The 17,475-nt window shown below is 42.0% G+C and overlaps 1 protein-coding gene across 1 annotated transcript in view; it reads right to left on the bottom strand.

Moving 5' to 3' along the window:
* The window catches only part of ARPP21 (cAMP regulated phosphoprotein 21), a 192,234-nt gene that overhangs the window by 89,153 nt on the left and 85,606 nt on the right, over positions 1 to 17,475 (bottom strand). Inside the window, exons 13-14 of the mRNA XM_034761079.1 lie at positions 11,959 to 12,018; positions 3,634 to 3,863 (exon numbers count right to left, since the gene is read on the bottom strand). Of these exons, the coding sequence (XP_034616970.1) occupies positions 3,634 to 3,863; positions 11,959 to 12,018 (290 nt within the window). The remainder of the gene's footprint in view (positions 1 to 3,633; positions 3,864 to 11,958; positions 12,019 to 17,475) is intronic.

Here is a 17,475-nt window from a genome sequence, read left to right as displayed (position 1 = left end):
CTTTCCTATGGCTTGACAAGCTTTCACATCGAAACACTTAGATAATTTTTTTAAAAAACCCAAAATCTCCAAAGCACTTACAATACCTAATCACTCTGCAAAGAACATGGTATTTTAATACTACTGAAGTGTTTTTAATGTGTTAGAAGAGCTGTCAGTTGAAAGTGGGAGTTTAGTGAATATATAGTGCAGATATATTTAAAATTATTAGAGCTCTTCAGGGATTTTGCTTTTGTAAGTGCATCATTTGATATGATTGATTTCACCACTATAAAGGCTATTTAAACTATTAAATCTTTTGCAGTTACCATGGGTCCAAATCTACCAAAGTGGATTTCCCTGACTCTGTTCAAGTGCTTTGTGTCTCTGCAGTGTACTGCTGCAGAGAAATGCAGTCAACACAGAACTGTACTACAGATTACACTGAGCTGCTGTGCCTCTCCATTAACTTATGCATATTGGGCTCAATTCTAAAAAGATGCAAAAATCTACTGAAGTCCTTGGATCTATGACAATTCACACCAGCTGAGGATCAGGCTCACACTATATTGTGTGCAGCACTGTACAATGCATTTATCAATGTGGAACTGTTAAGTAAGGTTTGTAACCTGTCCTTTAAATTGGCTTCTGTACCCAACGACTGGAAGTTAGCTAATGTAACGTCAATATTTAAAAAGGGCTCTAGAGGTGATCCCAGCAATTACATACCGGTAAGTCTAACGTCTGTACCAGGCAAATTAGTCGAAACAATAGTTAAGAATAAAATTGTCCGACACATAGAAAAACAAACTGTTGAGCAACGGTCAACATGGTTTCTATAGAGGGAAATCGTGTCTTACTAATCTATTAGAATTCTTTGAAGGGGTCAACAAACATGTGGACAAGGGGGATCCAGTGGACACAGTGTACTTAGATTTCCAGAAAGCCTTTGACAAGGTCCCTCACCAAAGGCTCTTATGTAAATTAAGCTGCCATGGGATAAAAGGGAAGGTCCTTTCATGAATTGAGAACTGGTTAAAAGACAGGGAACAAAGGGTAGGAATTAATGGTAAATTCTCAGAATGGAGAGGGGTAACTAGAGGTGTTCCCCAAGGGTCAGTCCTCGGACCGATCCTATTCAACTTATTCATAAATGATCTGGAGAAAGGGTAAACAGTGAGGTGGCAAAGTTTGCAGATGATACTAAACTGCTAAAGATAGTTAAGTCCAAAGCAGACTGTGAAGAACTTCAAAAAGATCTCACAAAACTAAGTGATTGGGCAACAAAATGGCAAATGAAATTTAATGTGGATAAATGTAAAGTAATGCACATTGGAAAAAATAACCCCAACTGTACATACAATATGATCCGGGCTAATTTAGCTACAACAAGTCAGGAAAAAGATCTTGGAGTCATCATGGATAGTTCTCTGAAAATGTCCACGCAGTGTGCAGAGGGGGTCAAAAAAGCAAACAGAATGTTAGGAATCATTAAAAAGGGGATAGAGAATAAGACTGAGACAAGGGGGACCATTTTAGTTGCCCTTATATAAATCGATGGTATGCCCTCATCTCGAATACTGCGTACAGATGTGGTCTCCTCATCTCAAAAAAGATATACTGGCACTAGAAAAGGTTCAGAAAAGGGCAACTAAAATGATTAAGGGTTTGGAACGGGTCCCATATGAGGAGAGATTAAAGAGGCTAGGACTCTTCAGCTTGGAAAAAAGGAGACTAAGGGGGGATATGATAGAGGTATATAAAATCATGAGTGATGTGGAGAAAGTGGATAAGGAAAAGTTATTTACTTATTCCCATAATACAAAAACTAGGGGTCATCAAATGAAATTAATAGGCAGCAGGTTTAAAACAAATAAAAGGAAGTTCTTCTTCACGCAGCGTACAGTCAACTTGTGGAATTCCTTACCTGAGGAGGTTGTGAAGGCTAGGACTATAACAGAGTTTAAAAGAGAACGTGGTTAAGTCCATTAATGGCTATTAGCCAGGCCAGGTAAGGAATGGTGTCCCTAGTCTCTGTCTGTCAGAGGGTGGAGATGGATGGCAGGAGAGAGATCACTTGATCATTGCCTGTTAGGTTCACTCCCTCTGGGGCACCTGGCATTGGCCACTGTCGGTAGACAGGATACTGGGCTAAATGGACCTTTGGTCTGACCCGGTACGGCCTTTCTTATGTTCTTATGTTCTTATTTATCATTCATACAGGTGAGTATTTTCAAAGTCATTTAAGCACTACTGAGGCCATGTAGCTCCCACAGATGCTAACTACATATGTATGACTATATAGGGTCAGATACTATCTAGATATGTATGACTCTATGCATAGATACTACTGAGATATGTATGACTATATTGGACCAGATTCGGAGGTCTTCATAAAGGTTATATTCAAGTGGGATTTTACCTAGCAATAAGGACAGAGAAAAACTGAACAAGGATCTCAGGATCTGGCCCATAAAAAGCACAACCTTCACCTGCCACAGTTTTAAAAGACACCTGAAACCAGGGGCTTATAAAAATGTATTTCAGGTTCCCAGCCAGCTTTGTGACCAGCAAGTTTTAAAGAGGCTGCATTCAAACTAGTGTTGCTCCTTTAAAACTGGCAGATATGGAGACATGGCCAAAACTCTTCACTGCACTTTGATCATGGAGATGCTAAAATGTAGACTCCTTCCACCAGTCAGCTGGGCTTCCTGGTAGATCTCCACTGTGCTCCTGGACACGGCACCTGAAGTGCAGCAAAGAATATAGTACAACCTCAGGGGAGAGAAGTGATATTTGGCTAACCGAGGTTTGATGAATTTGGGTTAATTAACTAAGGTCTGTAAAACACTTTGAAGCTGAAAAGCGCTAAGTATTGATTGTCACGGGGGTTGTACTGTTTTTATCAAATGACCCAAACTGAGGAAGGAATTGGATGGGCTGATTATTTATATTACACATTTATACATAAATATAAAACATATAAAAGAGCTAAATGGCACGGTTTGGAGTTATGTAGACAATGCACCATGACTCACCCTTAAGTTAATATAACTGTGAAAGGTAAACACAAAAGCAGGAGAAAATTTTTCTCAAATTGTCATTTCATTGGAGCTACAATATAAAATGAAAAGCCTTCAGAATCCAAAATTCGTACTAGCTTCCATTACATCATGTGATCCAACATGAACGAGGCAGACTGGCTGCAGAGGCTCCACTCTGAGAAGCAGATGGCCACTTCAGAGGTCTGCGTTTCAGAAAAAGGGCTTTGGATTTTTGAGTGTGGCCAAGTTTTACAACATTCAATTCTCTGTGCAATACAAAAAAACAAACAAACAAAAAAAAGTGTTTTCTTTGCCAGAAAGGACTATCATCTTCTAATCCACAGCAACTGCATACAGTATGCAAGAATAAACACAAGTATTGTGCCATGAAGAACAATGAATACACAAATCAGGATTTGTTATTCATGTTTAAAAATTAAACACTGTAGACCCAGCTACAATATACAGGCATCCACACATACGCAGTACTTGCAGTAAGTACATACTCCACTTGTAATTCTTAATACAGAATGGCTGCAGACAAACACAATCATACTCATTTCTCATGTCGGACACACAAGCATTATGAACCCAATACAGTAGTAGCTACCTGTTTTAGACAGTTTGCCGGTACTTCTGTTACTTGATGAGCTATCTCCTCTTGTCAGAACAGTTATTCCACCAAAACTTGCTGTCTTTGTTATGGCTGGCTTTAAATTGCGATTGGAGCTGTCTGAATCTGTGCTGCTCCATGGCCTCTGGTGGTCTGTCCATTTCATTTCGTTCTCTGTACTGCTTTGCCGGCTGCCAGATGCCTTCCCTGTACTATCTCTGTTACCCCTAGAGCACCATCAGAAAAACAAAGATGCATAAAAATGACAAACATATTGGCAAAATTCTGCTCTTGGTCACAATGGTGTAACAACGGAGTAAATCCATTGAAGTCAATGGGGTGATTCTGAATTTACGAATCTAACGGAAGATGGAACCTGGCCCAACATATTCAACATAGAAACACTGCCATGCCATGTATATATATGCTTCTGGTGAAGTTATATATAACAACTTCACCAGAAGCATATACATCAGAAGAATTACACATGCATCTGAAAAATGTTTTCCATAAAAAGTGCTAGCCTTCTTCATTGACTCTGAATTACAGGGAAAAAATGGAGATCATATTTAGAGATTCAGCGGTTGAATAAATAATTATCTTCCCCTTACATTACCACATCGTGAACACACAACAAAAAATATATAATGTAAATGAAAAACTGAAAAGCAAAATTACAAAAGCTGCAATAGAAACATTTAAACAATACAATCTTTTGGATTCAAACTCTGGGCAAAACTATCTTTTCAGTTCTGCAATATTCTGCTCTCCCTACATGTATAGAATTCCCACTGACAGCAATAGGATTTCCATACTCCTGTATGGACTTTAGGAATCCATCATATTGCTCTGAGTACCTGTAGGGAAAAAAATGACAAACTGTAAACCCATTTTTTAAAAACCCTGCCTGATGCTGTAAGATGCTGAATATCCTCATAATTTCATTGGAACAAAGGGCATGTGTCATGTTGCAGGCAATACTTGGCATCTTACAGGATCGGGACTTTATTGTCTGAAAAATGACAGTTCTCAAGATAACCTCTCCTTAAAAACAAAACAACCTGTGAGAGAAAACACAAATCTGTCCAAAACTGAGACAACTATATTGGACCATCACGGCTCCCAGTGCTTCTGTGACACTGGTGACAATACCTCCATTTTCCCTGTCACTCAGACAAGACCAGACATAAGCATGATGGTGTACTGTTTTCTCAGAGCCAAGGCATAAAATGTGGCTCTAAGATTGGAAAGACTTCTGAAGTTAGTGGGCAAGGACCCACTGGTGATGGGGTGCATATCAGCAATAACTACACTGCTTCACGGGATACCTCACAGATAGGTGACTTCAGGGATGATAATGGAGAAGAATGTTCAATTGATCTTCCTGGAGATTCTTTGCATCCCACAAAGGAAAGAAGACAAAAGATCCTGTAACTGAAACTGCTGGCTAGGTAAATGGTGTAAAGCAGAAAGTTCTGGTTTTGTGTTACATTGGTCTACCTTCTATGGGGAAAGAAGGCTGTACAGGATGGCCTCCACCTCAGCAGAAGACGAACCTTTATATGCATAAATTCAATTCAGATTGTATTACTGAAATCTGGTGGGAAGATCTGCATGATTGGAATGTTAAAATCACTGGCTATCACCTATTTAAGAAGGATCATGTGGGCAAAAAGGGCATGAGAGTGGCACTCTGTCAAAATGGCATTATTTATTTCCAAGTTACTGACAACTCAGAAACAAATGATCTTGTATACTTACAGATCAACATTCTAACAGATAAAGAGCACTAGCTGGTGTCTGCTACACTCCATCAAATCACACTAGAGAACAGTGTGCACCTATCTATAATATGTACAAAAAAAAAAGCTACATGATCATGTGGGACTTCAATTTGAGTGACATATGCTAGAGGCCTTAGGCTGCCAGTACTAAAATATCCTTGGAATTTCTAAATTGTATTGATGACAATTTCCTAACTTAGAAAGTGTTGCATCCTAAATGGGGGCATTCTATGTCAGACATCATCTTGACAGATAAAGAGGAACTGATCACAAAACTAAAAATTAGTGGTAGTTTAGGTACAAGTGATCATGACTTGATCACATTTATAACATGCAAATATAGAATATAATCCAAACCCATAATATATTTCACTTGGTGCTTTAAAACAGTTAATTTCATAAACCTGAAAACAATTATGAACCAGATCAGTTGGGAGACAGAATTTAAACAGAAAAATATGACTGATAACTGGGAACTGTTCAGAAACATTTTACTAGATGCACAAAAAGCCATAATTGAGAAAGAAGGCTTCGCTGGTTAAAAACCAATCTGCCATAGAGGGAGAGTGAAAGCAGCTAGAATATAACATATATAACACATAGAATACAGGGAACTTGATAGCAATGAATATAAATCAAAAGCTAGGAATTGTAGAAAACTGACAAGGGAAGCAAAAGGACATAAACAGAACTGTATGGCCAGCAGAGTTAAGGACACTAACAAGTAGTTTTATTAAGTATATTAGAAACAAAAGGAATCCCAACAATGATATTTGTCCATTCCTAGATGGAATGGTAGAAGTGTCAATAATAACACAGAAAAGGTAGATGTGTTCAATAAATATTCATGTTCTGTATTTGGTAAAAAGCAAGATGATGTGATCATATCACGTGATGATGATGCAATATTTTCCATTCCAACAGTAAATAAGGAAGATATTTCACAGCAGCTACTAATGCTAAGACATTTTAAACTTGCATCTGGATAACTTACATCCAAGAGTTTTGAAGACCTGGCTCAAGTGTTCTTCAGACCATTAATGTTGATTTTCAATAAGTCTTGGAATATTGCACAAGTTTCCAAAGACTAGAAGAAAGCTAATGTTGTGCCAATATTTAAAAAGAGTAAATGGGATCCCCTAGTTTATTATAGGCCTGTCAGTCTGACAGTGATCCCTGGAAAAATAATGTAACTGCTGATATGGGACATGATTAATAAAGAATTAAAGGAGGGTCATATAATTAATGCTAATCAACATGTGTTTTTGGAAAAAAAATCTTATCAGACTAACAATGTCTTTTTTTATGAGAATAAAAGTTTGGTTAATAAAGGTCATAGTCTTGATGTCATATATTTAGACATCTAAGGCATTTGACTTGGTATCACACAACACTAATTAAGAAATTAGAAAGATACAAAATTAACATGACATATTAATTAACAGATTAATAACTGGCTAACTGAAAGGTAAACTGGGAATCATCATCCAGTGGTGTCTTTCTACTGGTGTCCTGCAGTGATTGGTTCTTAGCCCTACACAATTTAACATTTTTATCAATGATTTGGAAGAAGACAAAATTATTACTGACAAATATTGCAAATGACAGCAGATTGGGGGGAGTGGGGTGGTAAATAATGAAAGGGACAGGGTCACTGATACAGAGTGATCTGTATTGCTTGGTAAACTGGGCACAAGCAAACAATATGCTTTTTAATATGGCCAATGTAAATTCATACATCTAGGAACAATCAATGTAGGCATTATTTACAGGATGGGAGACTCTATCCTGAGAAGTAGTGACTCTGGAAAGGGCTTGGGTGTCATAATTAAGGCCCTACCAAATTCGCAGTCCATTTTGGTCAATTTCACAGTCATAGGATTTTAAAAATAGTAAATTTCATGATTTCAGCTATTTAAATCTGAAATTTCACGGTGTTGTAATTGTAAGGGTCCTGACTCAAAAAGGAGTTGTGTGTGTGTGTGTGTGTTTGGGGGGGGGGGGGGGGGAGGGTCTTTGTGGGGGGTGGTGTGTGTGTGTGTGTGCGCGGGCGCGGGGGGGGGGTTTGCAGTACCGCCACCCTTACTTCTGCGCTGCTGCTGGCGGCCACCCTGTCTTCATAGCTGGGCAGCTGGAGAGTGGCAGCTGCTGACTGGGAGCCCAGCTCTGAAGGCAGAGCTGCCACCACCAGCAGCAGCACAGAAATAAGAATGGCATGGTATGGTATTGCCACCCTTACTTCTGCACTGGGCTCTCAGTCAGCAGCTGCCACTCTCTGAAGGGTGGCAATACCACAACCCCCCTAAAATAACCTTTTGACTCCCCGGCAACTCCCATTTGGGCAGGATCCCCAATTAGAGAAATGCCAGTCTCCCTCAATAAATCTGTATAGTATAGGGTAAAAGCACACAAAAGACCAGATTTCACAGGGAGAGACCAGATTTCACGGTCCATGATGCGTTTTTCATGGTCGTGAATTTGGTAGGGCCTTAGTCATAATGGATAATCAGCTGTACATGATCTCTCAGTGCGACACTGTGGTCAAAAAGGCCAATGCCATTTTTGGACGTATAAACAGGGCAATATTGAGCAGAAGTAGGGAAGTTATATTACCTCTTGCATGCACTGGTGCAAGTGCTACTGGAATACTCTGTCCAGTTTTGGTATCCACAATTCAAGAAGGAGGTTGATAAACTGAAGAGAGTTCAAAGACGAGCCACAAGAATAATTAAAGGATTGAAAAACATGCTAGAAATAGACTCAAGGAGCTGAATCTGTTTAGTTTAACAAAGAGAAGATTAAGGAGTGACTTGATCACTTTCTATAAATACCTACATGAGGAGAAGAAGTTTAGTAATAGAGGGCTCTTAATTTATCAGAGAAATGTATAACAAGATCCAGTTGCTTGACGTTGAAGCTTGACGTATTTAGACTAGAAATAATGCATACATTTTTAACAGCGAGGGTAATTAATCACTGCAATGATTTACCAAAGGCTGTGATGGATTCTCCATCACAGGAACATTTTAAATCAAGACTGAATGTCTTTCATGCTGTACAGGGCCGGCCCAAGCAAAAAAAAAAAAAAAAACAACAAAAAAAAACCGGGGCGGGCAAAAAGAAAAAACAAAAAAAAAAAAAAAAAAAAAAAACCTGCGGCACGGCCGGAGCCAGGGTGCAGGGGGATGTGCCCCAGCTAGCAGGGGGAAGGGGAGGGAGCGGTGGGGAGAGAGATAGAAGGGGGGCGCCATGGCCCTGCCGCCTGCCGGGAGGGCTCTGCACTGCTCCGGTCGGCTGGGAGGGAAGGACACGGGCTGTCCTGCTGGGCTTGCTGCAGGGCGCTCCTGTCCTCCGCGCCACCGCCCCCTACAGGGCAGCCGGAGCAGAACACCACCAAACCCCCCCCCCAAAAGCGGCCATGCCTAGGATTGGGCAGAGTGCCGCCTCCTACAAGCTGCCGCCCCAAGCACCAGCTTGCTCGGCTGGTGGCTGGAGCCCTGATGCTGTAGTTCAAACAGGAACTAATTCAGGGAAATTCTACAGCCTGTTTTATCCATGTTCCCTTTTTGCTTTATAATCTACAGCCTATAAATCTGAGGATTAATTTTGACTTCTTCCTTTCCCTTAGCTCACATATCTATGTCTATATGACATATCTATGTCATAGCCAAATCCCACCCCCTTTTCCTCCTCAACATCTCCAGGATCTGTCCTTCCCCATCATCCTCCCAACCCACGTCCCCATAATCAAGTTCCTTATTGAGGCATTTGTCACATCCTTCCTCTTTCAGGCTACCCAAACAAACAGATTGCCTCTCTTCAGCCCATATTATACCTGCTAGCTTCCTATTTGCCCACTGATTTGAACATGTCACTTCCCTCTGCAAACCCCTCTATCAGCTTCCCCTCTATTTAATCAAATTTAAACTTCCTGTCACTAACTTCAAAGGCATATATAAACTCTACCCTTCCCTACTTATCCTCCCTTGTTATTAGTGTGCACCCTTTCCCCACTCCACTGACGTTCCCACTTGTCAGCTTCTCTCACAATCACAAATAGAGCTTCCTGCCTTGAGGCCCACTACTCAAGATACAACCCCCCCGCATGGCTGCCACCCCAACCACATTTAAGTGCCTCTTAAAGACCCTCTTCTGCCATGCTGCTTACAGTGAATCACTATATGGGTACATCTACACTACAGCGGGGAGTCGATTTAAGATACGCAAATTCAGCTACGTGAATAGCGTAGCTGAATTCGACGTATTACAGCCGACTTACCCCGTTGTGAGGACGGCGGCAAAATCGACTTCTGCCGCTTTTTGTCGGCGGCGCTTACTACCACCTCCGCTGGTGGAGTTAGAGCGCCGATTCGGGGATCGATTGTCGCGTCCCGACGGGACGCGATAAATCGATCCCCGAGAGGTCGATTTCTACCCGCCGATTCAGGCGGGTAGTATAGACCAGGCCTATGTTTCCTTCCCCTGTCCATCTGCCTGCACAATCTTTGACTGTGAACATCTTGTAGGTAAGGACTGCCCGTTCTTGAATGGCTGCAAAGCATCCTGCACATGGTGGTTGCTAGCATAAACAAAAATAATAATTCCAAGTACACAATGAGCTGAGAGCAGAAGGCTAAGAGCAGAATTTGGCTTATTATGAATAGTTTACAAACTGCCTCCAAATGAAAAACAAAATGCCTTTCACAGCTGTGTAAAAACTCAAAGCAGAACTTTTGTGAGTTTCTGACTAGATTTTAGTACTTTGCCATTTCACATTTTCCATAAGTGAAAAGCAAAACGGTGCTTGCCTTGTTGCTGTTGTTTGAGAGCTATGTTATTGTGGAGGTGAAGGAAGCTTAGTGTATCGCTTGGCCTTGATCAGAGTCTTACAAAGATGTGATCAGCAGTGTTTACTGTCAATTTTTGGGAAACCAAACAATGGGAGAGCACAGCAGAAAGACCACAGATGCAAATAAAATAAGGAATAAAATAAAATAAGGAAAAGATTTAAAAAGCAAAAATAGTTTTTAAATTTTAACAAGAAAGAAGACTATATGGGCAAGCATTACTTGCTGATTCTGTTACATTGTCCTGCTTTAAAAAACAATGGCCCTTTTGTATTTATGTTTTCATAAAAGAGAGAGAGAGAAATGAAGTACGTCTGTATCCTGATGACCTGAAATCTCATTATCTGCAACGCTGGGTTATCCAAAATTCCTTCCTGTCCTGCAAATCCAGAATTGATTTAGAAACCGACATTAATTACTATGAACCTCACTCTATCTGAAGATTGGATGCTCCCCATCCCAAGATACTCAGATAAGCAAGGTTGACCTGCACTTAGGAAAAAGATAATTTATCTATTGCCTGAGGCAATAGACTGTGGATCTGTCTGTGATGGATCCACTGGTCACAACACCATCCCTTCCTTGGCCCAGCCTTATTCTACCTTCCAGCCCTGCTGTGTGGGGACCCCCGAAGACCTGCATAGGCTTCTCAAATCCTGCCCCCAAAACAGGAAGAGTGCATACTACATGCTGAGAAACAAACATATACATTCACACACACACACACACACACACACACACACAGAGTAAAGAAATATACCACCTAGTTATCCATGTGTTATGTAGGTTAAGTCCTATATTTTCCAAAGTCTTTACTATTTTTGCATACTCGGTTTGAGACACCTAGTAGTAGGGGCCTAGTTTTCAGAGTTGTTCAGCACATGCATTCCAAATTATTTAAACTGGAGCTGTGAGTGGTCACCACTTGTAAACATCAGTCCCTTACTAGATGTCTCAACTTGAGTACTTAAGTAAGGTGGTAGGGTCTTCTATTGACCCGCCATGCTGGAAGGTTGGAAACTCTCTATGAAAATGTGAACTGACTGCTGTTGATTCACAGTGATATGTGAAGCCTGTTAACTCCACTATAGATATTAAGGAGTGGATCTCTGGAAAAAGGGAATTAGCATCCGGAACCGAAAGAACATAGAAGAAAACCCCCCAAAAAAGTACAGTTTGGGGGAAGAAGCCTTACCCAAGCTTTATTAAGTGCTACTTCTCTTTCAACTGGCAATAAAATAATCACAAGAAATGGGGTGAGTTTGGGTGCCAATCCAACAGAGTGTGTGTGTGTGTGTGTGTGTGTGTGTGTTTTGTATTAGAGCAGAGTGGTGTTAGTCCATTCACAGGCACCCCAAATTGCTGCTCCCCAAATTCATGGACAATTTTGGAAATCTAGGTCTAAGGTCCTGATCCAAATCCCACTCAAGTCACTGGAAAGACTCCAATTGTATTCAGACTTTTGAAGCAAGATTTTCCCAAAGTCACATGGGTGGTATGAATAAAATCAGGATTAGAACTCAGTTGTCCTGACTACCAGTCCTGGGTCCATAATTCCTCTCCATACATACACCTGTACACCCACACCCCCACACCTATTAAAATACTTGTTTCCATCTATGAGGACACGGATAAACTCACAAGTGAAAGTTAGTTGGAAAGAAATCTTTAATAAAGTAAACCATACAAACCTAAATAGCTGTCTTTTCTTATGGGTGTCATTGCATATACTGTTGTCTTCCAAGAGCCTACTGAAAATGAAAAGAAAAGAAAGATTATGGTAATAGACCTGGGAGTTTTAATGATATATTCAACTTCATGTCTTTAATATTATATCCCATTTTGCTCCTTAGCAACAACTTCTAGTTTTCTGTACCCATACTTAAAGAAATGAAGCTAAAGTCACTCCTATTTTGACCTCATTGGAGTTACTCCCAGGATGATTTTGTCCCAGGACGGTTTTTCTGTGATGCTAATTGTGCCATAAAAACCTACCAGCAAGAGGCTGGAAATCTTTTACCACTTCCTGATAATAAACAAATTGCAACTCTCAGAAGCCAAAGAAAAAACACGTTTTTTTTTATTTCTTAAAGAAAATAAACCCAGCTATACCTAATAAGACCTAAAAACCCCAATTCAGCAAAATACTGTACATGCTTAATTTTAAGAACATTGTAAGTCCCACTGAAGTCACTGAAGCTTGAAGAAATGCTCGGGTGAACTGATGAATAGAAGTGGTGTGAAGCACATGTTTAAGGCCTTGATTCAGCAAAGCATTTAAACACATGCTTAACTTCATGTACATTGGATCCTTCCAGTCAAGAGTAGGGGTCCAGGAAGAGACAGATACATCCTGGAGGTGAATGCCTGGCTGCGAAGATGGTGTTGCCAGGAAGGCTTCAGCTTCCTTGACCATGGGATGCTGTTCCAGAAAGAAGGACTGCTAAGAAGCGATGGGGTCCACCTATCGAGGAAGGGGAAGAGCATATTTGGATATAGACTGGCTAACCTAGTGAGGAGGGCTTTAAACTAGGTTCGAAGGGGGCAGGTGTCCAAAGCCCACAGGTAAGTCAAGAACATGGAGACCTGGGAGAAGGTTCAGAGCATGTGCTGTTATAGCAGGAATAAAGGAGAGACAGGACAAAACTGAGGGAGGGGGAATCAAATCAGTATCTTAGATGTCTGTATACTAATACAAGAAGTATGGGGAATAAGAGGGAAGCACTCAAAATGCAGATAAATAAACACAACTATGACATAGTTGGCATCATAGAGACCTGATGGGATAATACACATGACTGGAATATTGGTATAGAAAGGTACAGCCTGCCCAGGAAGTACCGGCAAGGAAAAAACAGAGGAGGTGTTGCCTTATATATTAAAATGTATACTCTTGGGCTGAGATTGAGATGGAAATAGGAGACAGACTTGTTGAAAGTTTCTGGGTAACGATTAAAGGGGTAAAAAATAAGGGTGATGTCATGGTAGGGGGTCTACTAACCAAAAAAAAAAAGAGGTGGATGAGGCTTTTAAACAGCTAACAAAATTATCCAAAGCACAGGACTTGGTGGTGATGGGGGACTTCAACTACCCAGACATCTGATGGGAAAATAACATAGCAGGGCACAGATTATCCAATAAATTCTTGGAATGTATTGGAGACAATTTTATATTTCAAAAGGTGGAGACAGCTACCAGGGGAGAAGCTGTTCTAGATTTGATATGGACAAATAGGGAGGAACTGGCTGAGAATTTGAAAGTGGAAGGCAGCTTGGGTGAAAGTGATCATGAAATGGTAGAGTTCGTGATTCTAAGGAATGGTAGGAGGGAGAACAGCAAAATAAAGACAATGAAGGCAGACTTTAGCAAACTCAGGGAGTTGGTAGATAAGATCCCAGGGGGAGCAAGTCTAAGGGGAAAAATAATAGAAGACAGTTGGCAGTTTTACAAAGAGACATTATTAATGGCACAAGAACATACTATCCACTGCGTAGGAAAGACAGGCAGTATGGCAAGAGACCACCCTGCCTTAACCAACAGATCTTCAATTATCTAAAAATCAAAAACGACTCCTATAAAAAAATGGAAACTAGGTCAAATTACAAAGGATGAATATAAACAAGTAACACAAGTATGTAGGGATAAAATTAGAAAGGCCAAGGCACAAAATAAGATCAAACTAGTCAGACACATAAAGGGTAACAAGAAAACATTCTACAAATACATTAGAAGCAAGAGGAAGACCAAGGTCAGGGTAGGCCTGTTACTCAATGGGGGGGGTGGGTGGGAATAATAACAGAAAATGTGGAAATGGCAGAGGTGCTTAATGACTTCTTTGTTTCGCTTTTCACCAAGAAGGTTGGTGGTGATTGGACATCTTACGTAGTGAATGCCAGTGAAAATGAGGTAGGAACAGAAGAGGCTAAAATAGGAGAACAAGTTATCTAATTCATCCAAGGAATTTTTGTCTTCAGATCACCAGGGTCTGATGAAATGCATCCTAGAATACTCAAGGAGCTGACTGAGGAGATACCTGAGCCATTATCAATCATCTTTGAGAAGTCACGGAAGACGGGAGATATTCCAGAAGACTGGAAAAGGGCAAATATAGCCCATCTATAAAAAGGGAAATAAGGACAACCCAGTGAATTACAGACCAGTCAGCTTAATTTCTGTACCCGGAAAGATAATGGAGCAAATAATTAAGCAATCAATTTGCAAACATCCAGAAGATAATAAGGTGATAAATAAAAGTCAGCATGGATTTGTCAAAAACAAATTGTGTTAAACCTGACAGGGTAACAAGCCTTGTGGATGGGGGCAGGAAGCAGTAGATGTGGTATATCTTGACTTTACTAAAGCTTTTGATACTGTCTCAATGACCTTCTCATAAACAAACCAGGGTAATGCAACCTAGATGGTATAAGGGGAGTGCATAACTGGTTGGAAAACCATTCCCAGAGAGTAGTTATCAGTGGTTCACAGTCATGCTGGAAGGGCATAACAAGTGGGGTCCCACAGGGATCAGTTCTGGGTCCAATTCTGTTCAATATCTTCATCAATGATTTAGATAATGGCATAGAGAGTACACTCAAAGTTTGTGGACGATCTGGGAGGGGTTGCAAGTGCTTTGGAGGATAGGATTAAAATTCAAAGATCTGGAGAAACGAGAGAAATGGGTCTGAAGTAAATAGGATGAAATTCAATAAGGACAAATGCAACGAACTCCATTTAGGAAGGGACAATCAGTTGCACACATACAAAATAGGAAAAGACTGCCTCGGAAGCAGTACTGCGGAAAGGGATCTGGGGGTTATAGTGGACCACAATCTACATATGAGTCAACAGTGTAATGCTGTTGCAAAAAAAGCGAACATCATTCTGGGATGTATTAGCACGAGTATTGTAAGCAAGACACAAGAAGTAATTCTTCCGCTCTACTCTGCTCTGATTAGGCCTCAATTGGAGTATTGTGTCCAGTTCTGGGAGCCACATTTCAGGAAGGATGTGGACAAATTGGAGAAAGTCCAGAGAAGAGCAAAAAAATTATTAAAGGTCTAGAAAACATGACCTATAAGGGAAGACTGAAAAAGCTGGGTTTGTTTAATATGGAAAAGAGAAGACAGAGGGGAAATGATAACATTTTTCAAGTATGTTAAAAGTTGTTACAAGGAGGAGGAAGAAAAATTGTTTTTCTTAATGTCTGAGGATAGGACAAGAAGCAATGGGCTTAAATTGCAGCAAGGGAGGTTTAAGTTGGACATTAGGAAAAAACTTCCTAACTGTCAGGGTGGTTAAGCACTGGAATAAATTGCCTGGGGAGGTTGTGGAACCTCCATCATTGGAGATTTTTAAGAGCAGGTTAGAGAAACACCTGTCAGGAATGGTCTAGATAATTAGTTCTGCCACAAGTGCAGGGGACTGGACTAGATGACCTCTCGAGGTCCTTCCAGTTCTATGATTCTATGAGTAGTCTCACTGACTTCATGTGCTTATAGTTAATTGCTTATGTGTCTTACCTGATCAGGGACTTTGGAAACACCAGTACTGTTCAAGTTCACATGCATGTGTGCGCAATTTAATGAACACACAAGTGGGGGCCAGAGGATGCAGGTCATACCAGAGGTGAAAGTAAGCCAGTATGCCCCGGTATGGCGCACCGGCAAGAGCCAGTGCGCCGTACTGGGGCGGATCGGTTTCCCCTGCTGCTGGGAGCCCCAGGCCCTTTAAATAGCTGCCAGAGCCCTGCTGCCAGAGCCCTGGGGAAGTGGCGGCGGGGCTTGGGTGGCGATTTAAAGGGCCCGAGGCGCCTGCCGCAGCTACCACCCTGGGCCCTTTAAATCGTCCCCAGAGTCCTGCGGTAGTGGCGGTGGGGTTCCGCCGGCTATTTAAAGGATCCAGTGCTGCGGCAGCCGTTACCGCCCTGGCCCTTAAAATTGCCGCCGGAGACCCGCCACTGCCTTCCCCAGGGCTCCGGCAGCAGGGCTCCAGGGACGATTTAAAGGGTCCGGGGCTGCGGAAGCCGCTACCACCCCGACCCTTAAAATAGCCGCTGGAGCTCCACCGCCGCCTCCCCAGGGCTCCAGCAGGCTCTGGGGACGGCAGCAGGGCTCTGGGGACGATTTAAAGGGCCCGGGGTGGTAGCGGCAGCTGAAGCCCCAGGCCCTTTAAATCACCACCTGAGCCCCCGGCTGCCGCTGCTACCCCGGGGGTCTGGCAGCACGGCTCGGGTGGCGATTTAAAGGGCTCGGGACTCCCACTGCTGCTACACTCCGGGGCCCTTTAAATTGCTACCCAAGCCCCGCTGCTGGAGCCCTAAGATAGCAGCGGCAGGGCTCTGGCAGTGATTTAAAGGGCCAGGGGCTCCCAACTGCCACTACTGCAGCGGAGCCCCAGGCCCTTTAAAGCTCCACCAGAGGCCGGGGCCCCCTCCGATGGTGATTTAAAGTGCCCGGGGCTCCACTGCGGTAGCAGCACCTGGGGCCCCGGGCCCTTTAAATCACCTCCGGGGCTCCCAGCCTCTGCAGCTGGTAGCTCCAGAGGTGATTTAAAGGCCCTGACTCTTCTGGTAGAGGCCACGCCTCTTCTGATTGAGGCCCCACCCCCTCCTAAGAACTCCAGAGTACCGGTAAGTCCTTTAAATTACTTTCACCCCTGGGTCATACCCTAAGTGTATTTGATAGCAGTGAGAATGGATATACCTAGTGCTTCTTTAAGATAAGCATTCACTCCTGCCACACCCCTCCTTACCCCAATGATAGCCAATTCTAGTACTTGAGATCTGTACAGAACAATCCTTGGCCAGCACTACTCAAACATTCACAATGAATTTCCTAGCATTGAGAATCAGATTCGCCCCTGGAATAAATGGGTGCAGCTTCACTGATTTAAGCGGAGCTGTGCACATTTATGACAGCTAAGAATCTAGCCCTTCACCTTTGTTATACACAGAGGGCTTTTTTGTTTGTTTGTTTTTTCTTTTAGTGTCAATAGATTTGTCATCGCAAGATTGTCCACAGGAGACCATGATAGAGTAATGTAAAATAAGAGTTGTCTCAAATAATAATAGCAACCATTATCATTTCATTATTACCAGGGCCGGCTCCAGGCACCAGCGGAGGAAGCACGTGCCTGAGGCGGCAAATGCTAAGGGGCGGCATTCCGTCCATTCTTGGGGTGGCACAGTCCAAGTGGCTTTTTTTTTTTTT

The sequence above is a fragment of the Trachemys scripta genome, chromosome 2 (genome assembly GCF_013100865.1).
Source record: "Trachemys scripta elegans isolate TJP31775 chromosome 2, CAS_Tse_1.0, whole genome shotgun sequence".
Taxonomy (NCBI): domain Eukaryota; kingdom Metazoa; phylum Chordata; order Testudines; family Emydidae; genus Trachemys; species Trachemys scripta.
The sequence above is the reverse complement of the archived record's forward strand: the minus strand, read 5'-3'. Positions and strand labels throughout refer to the sequence as shown.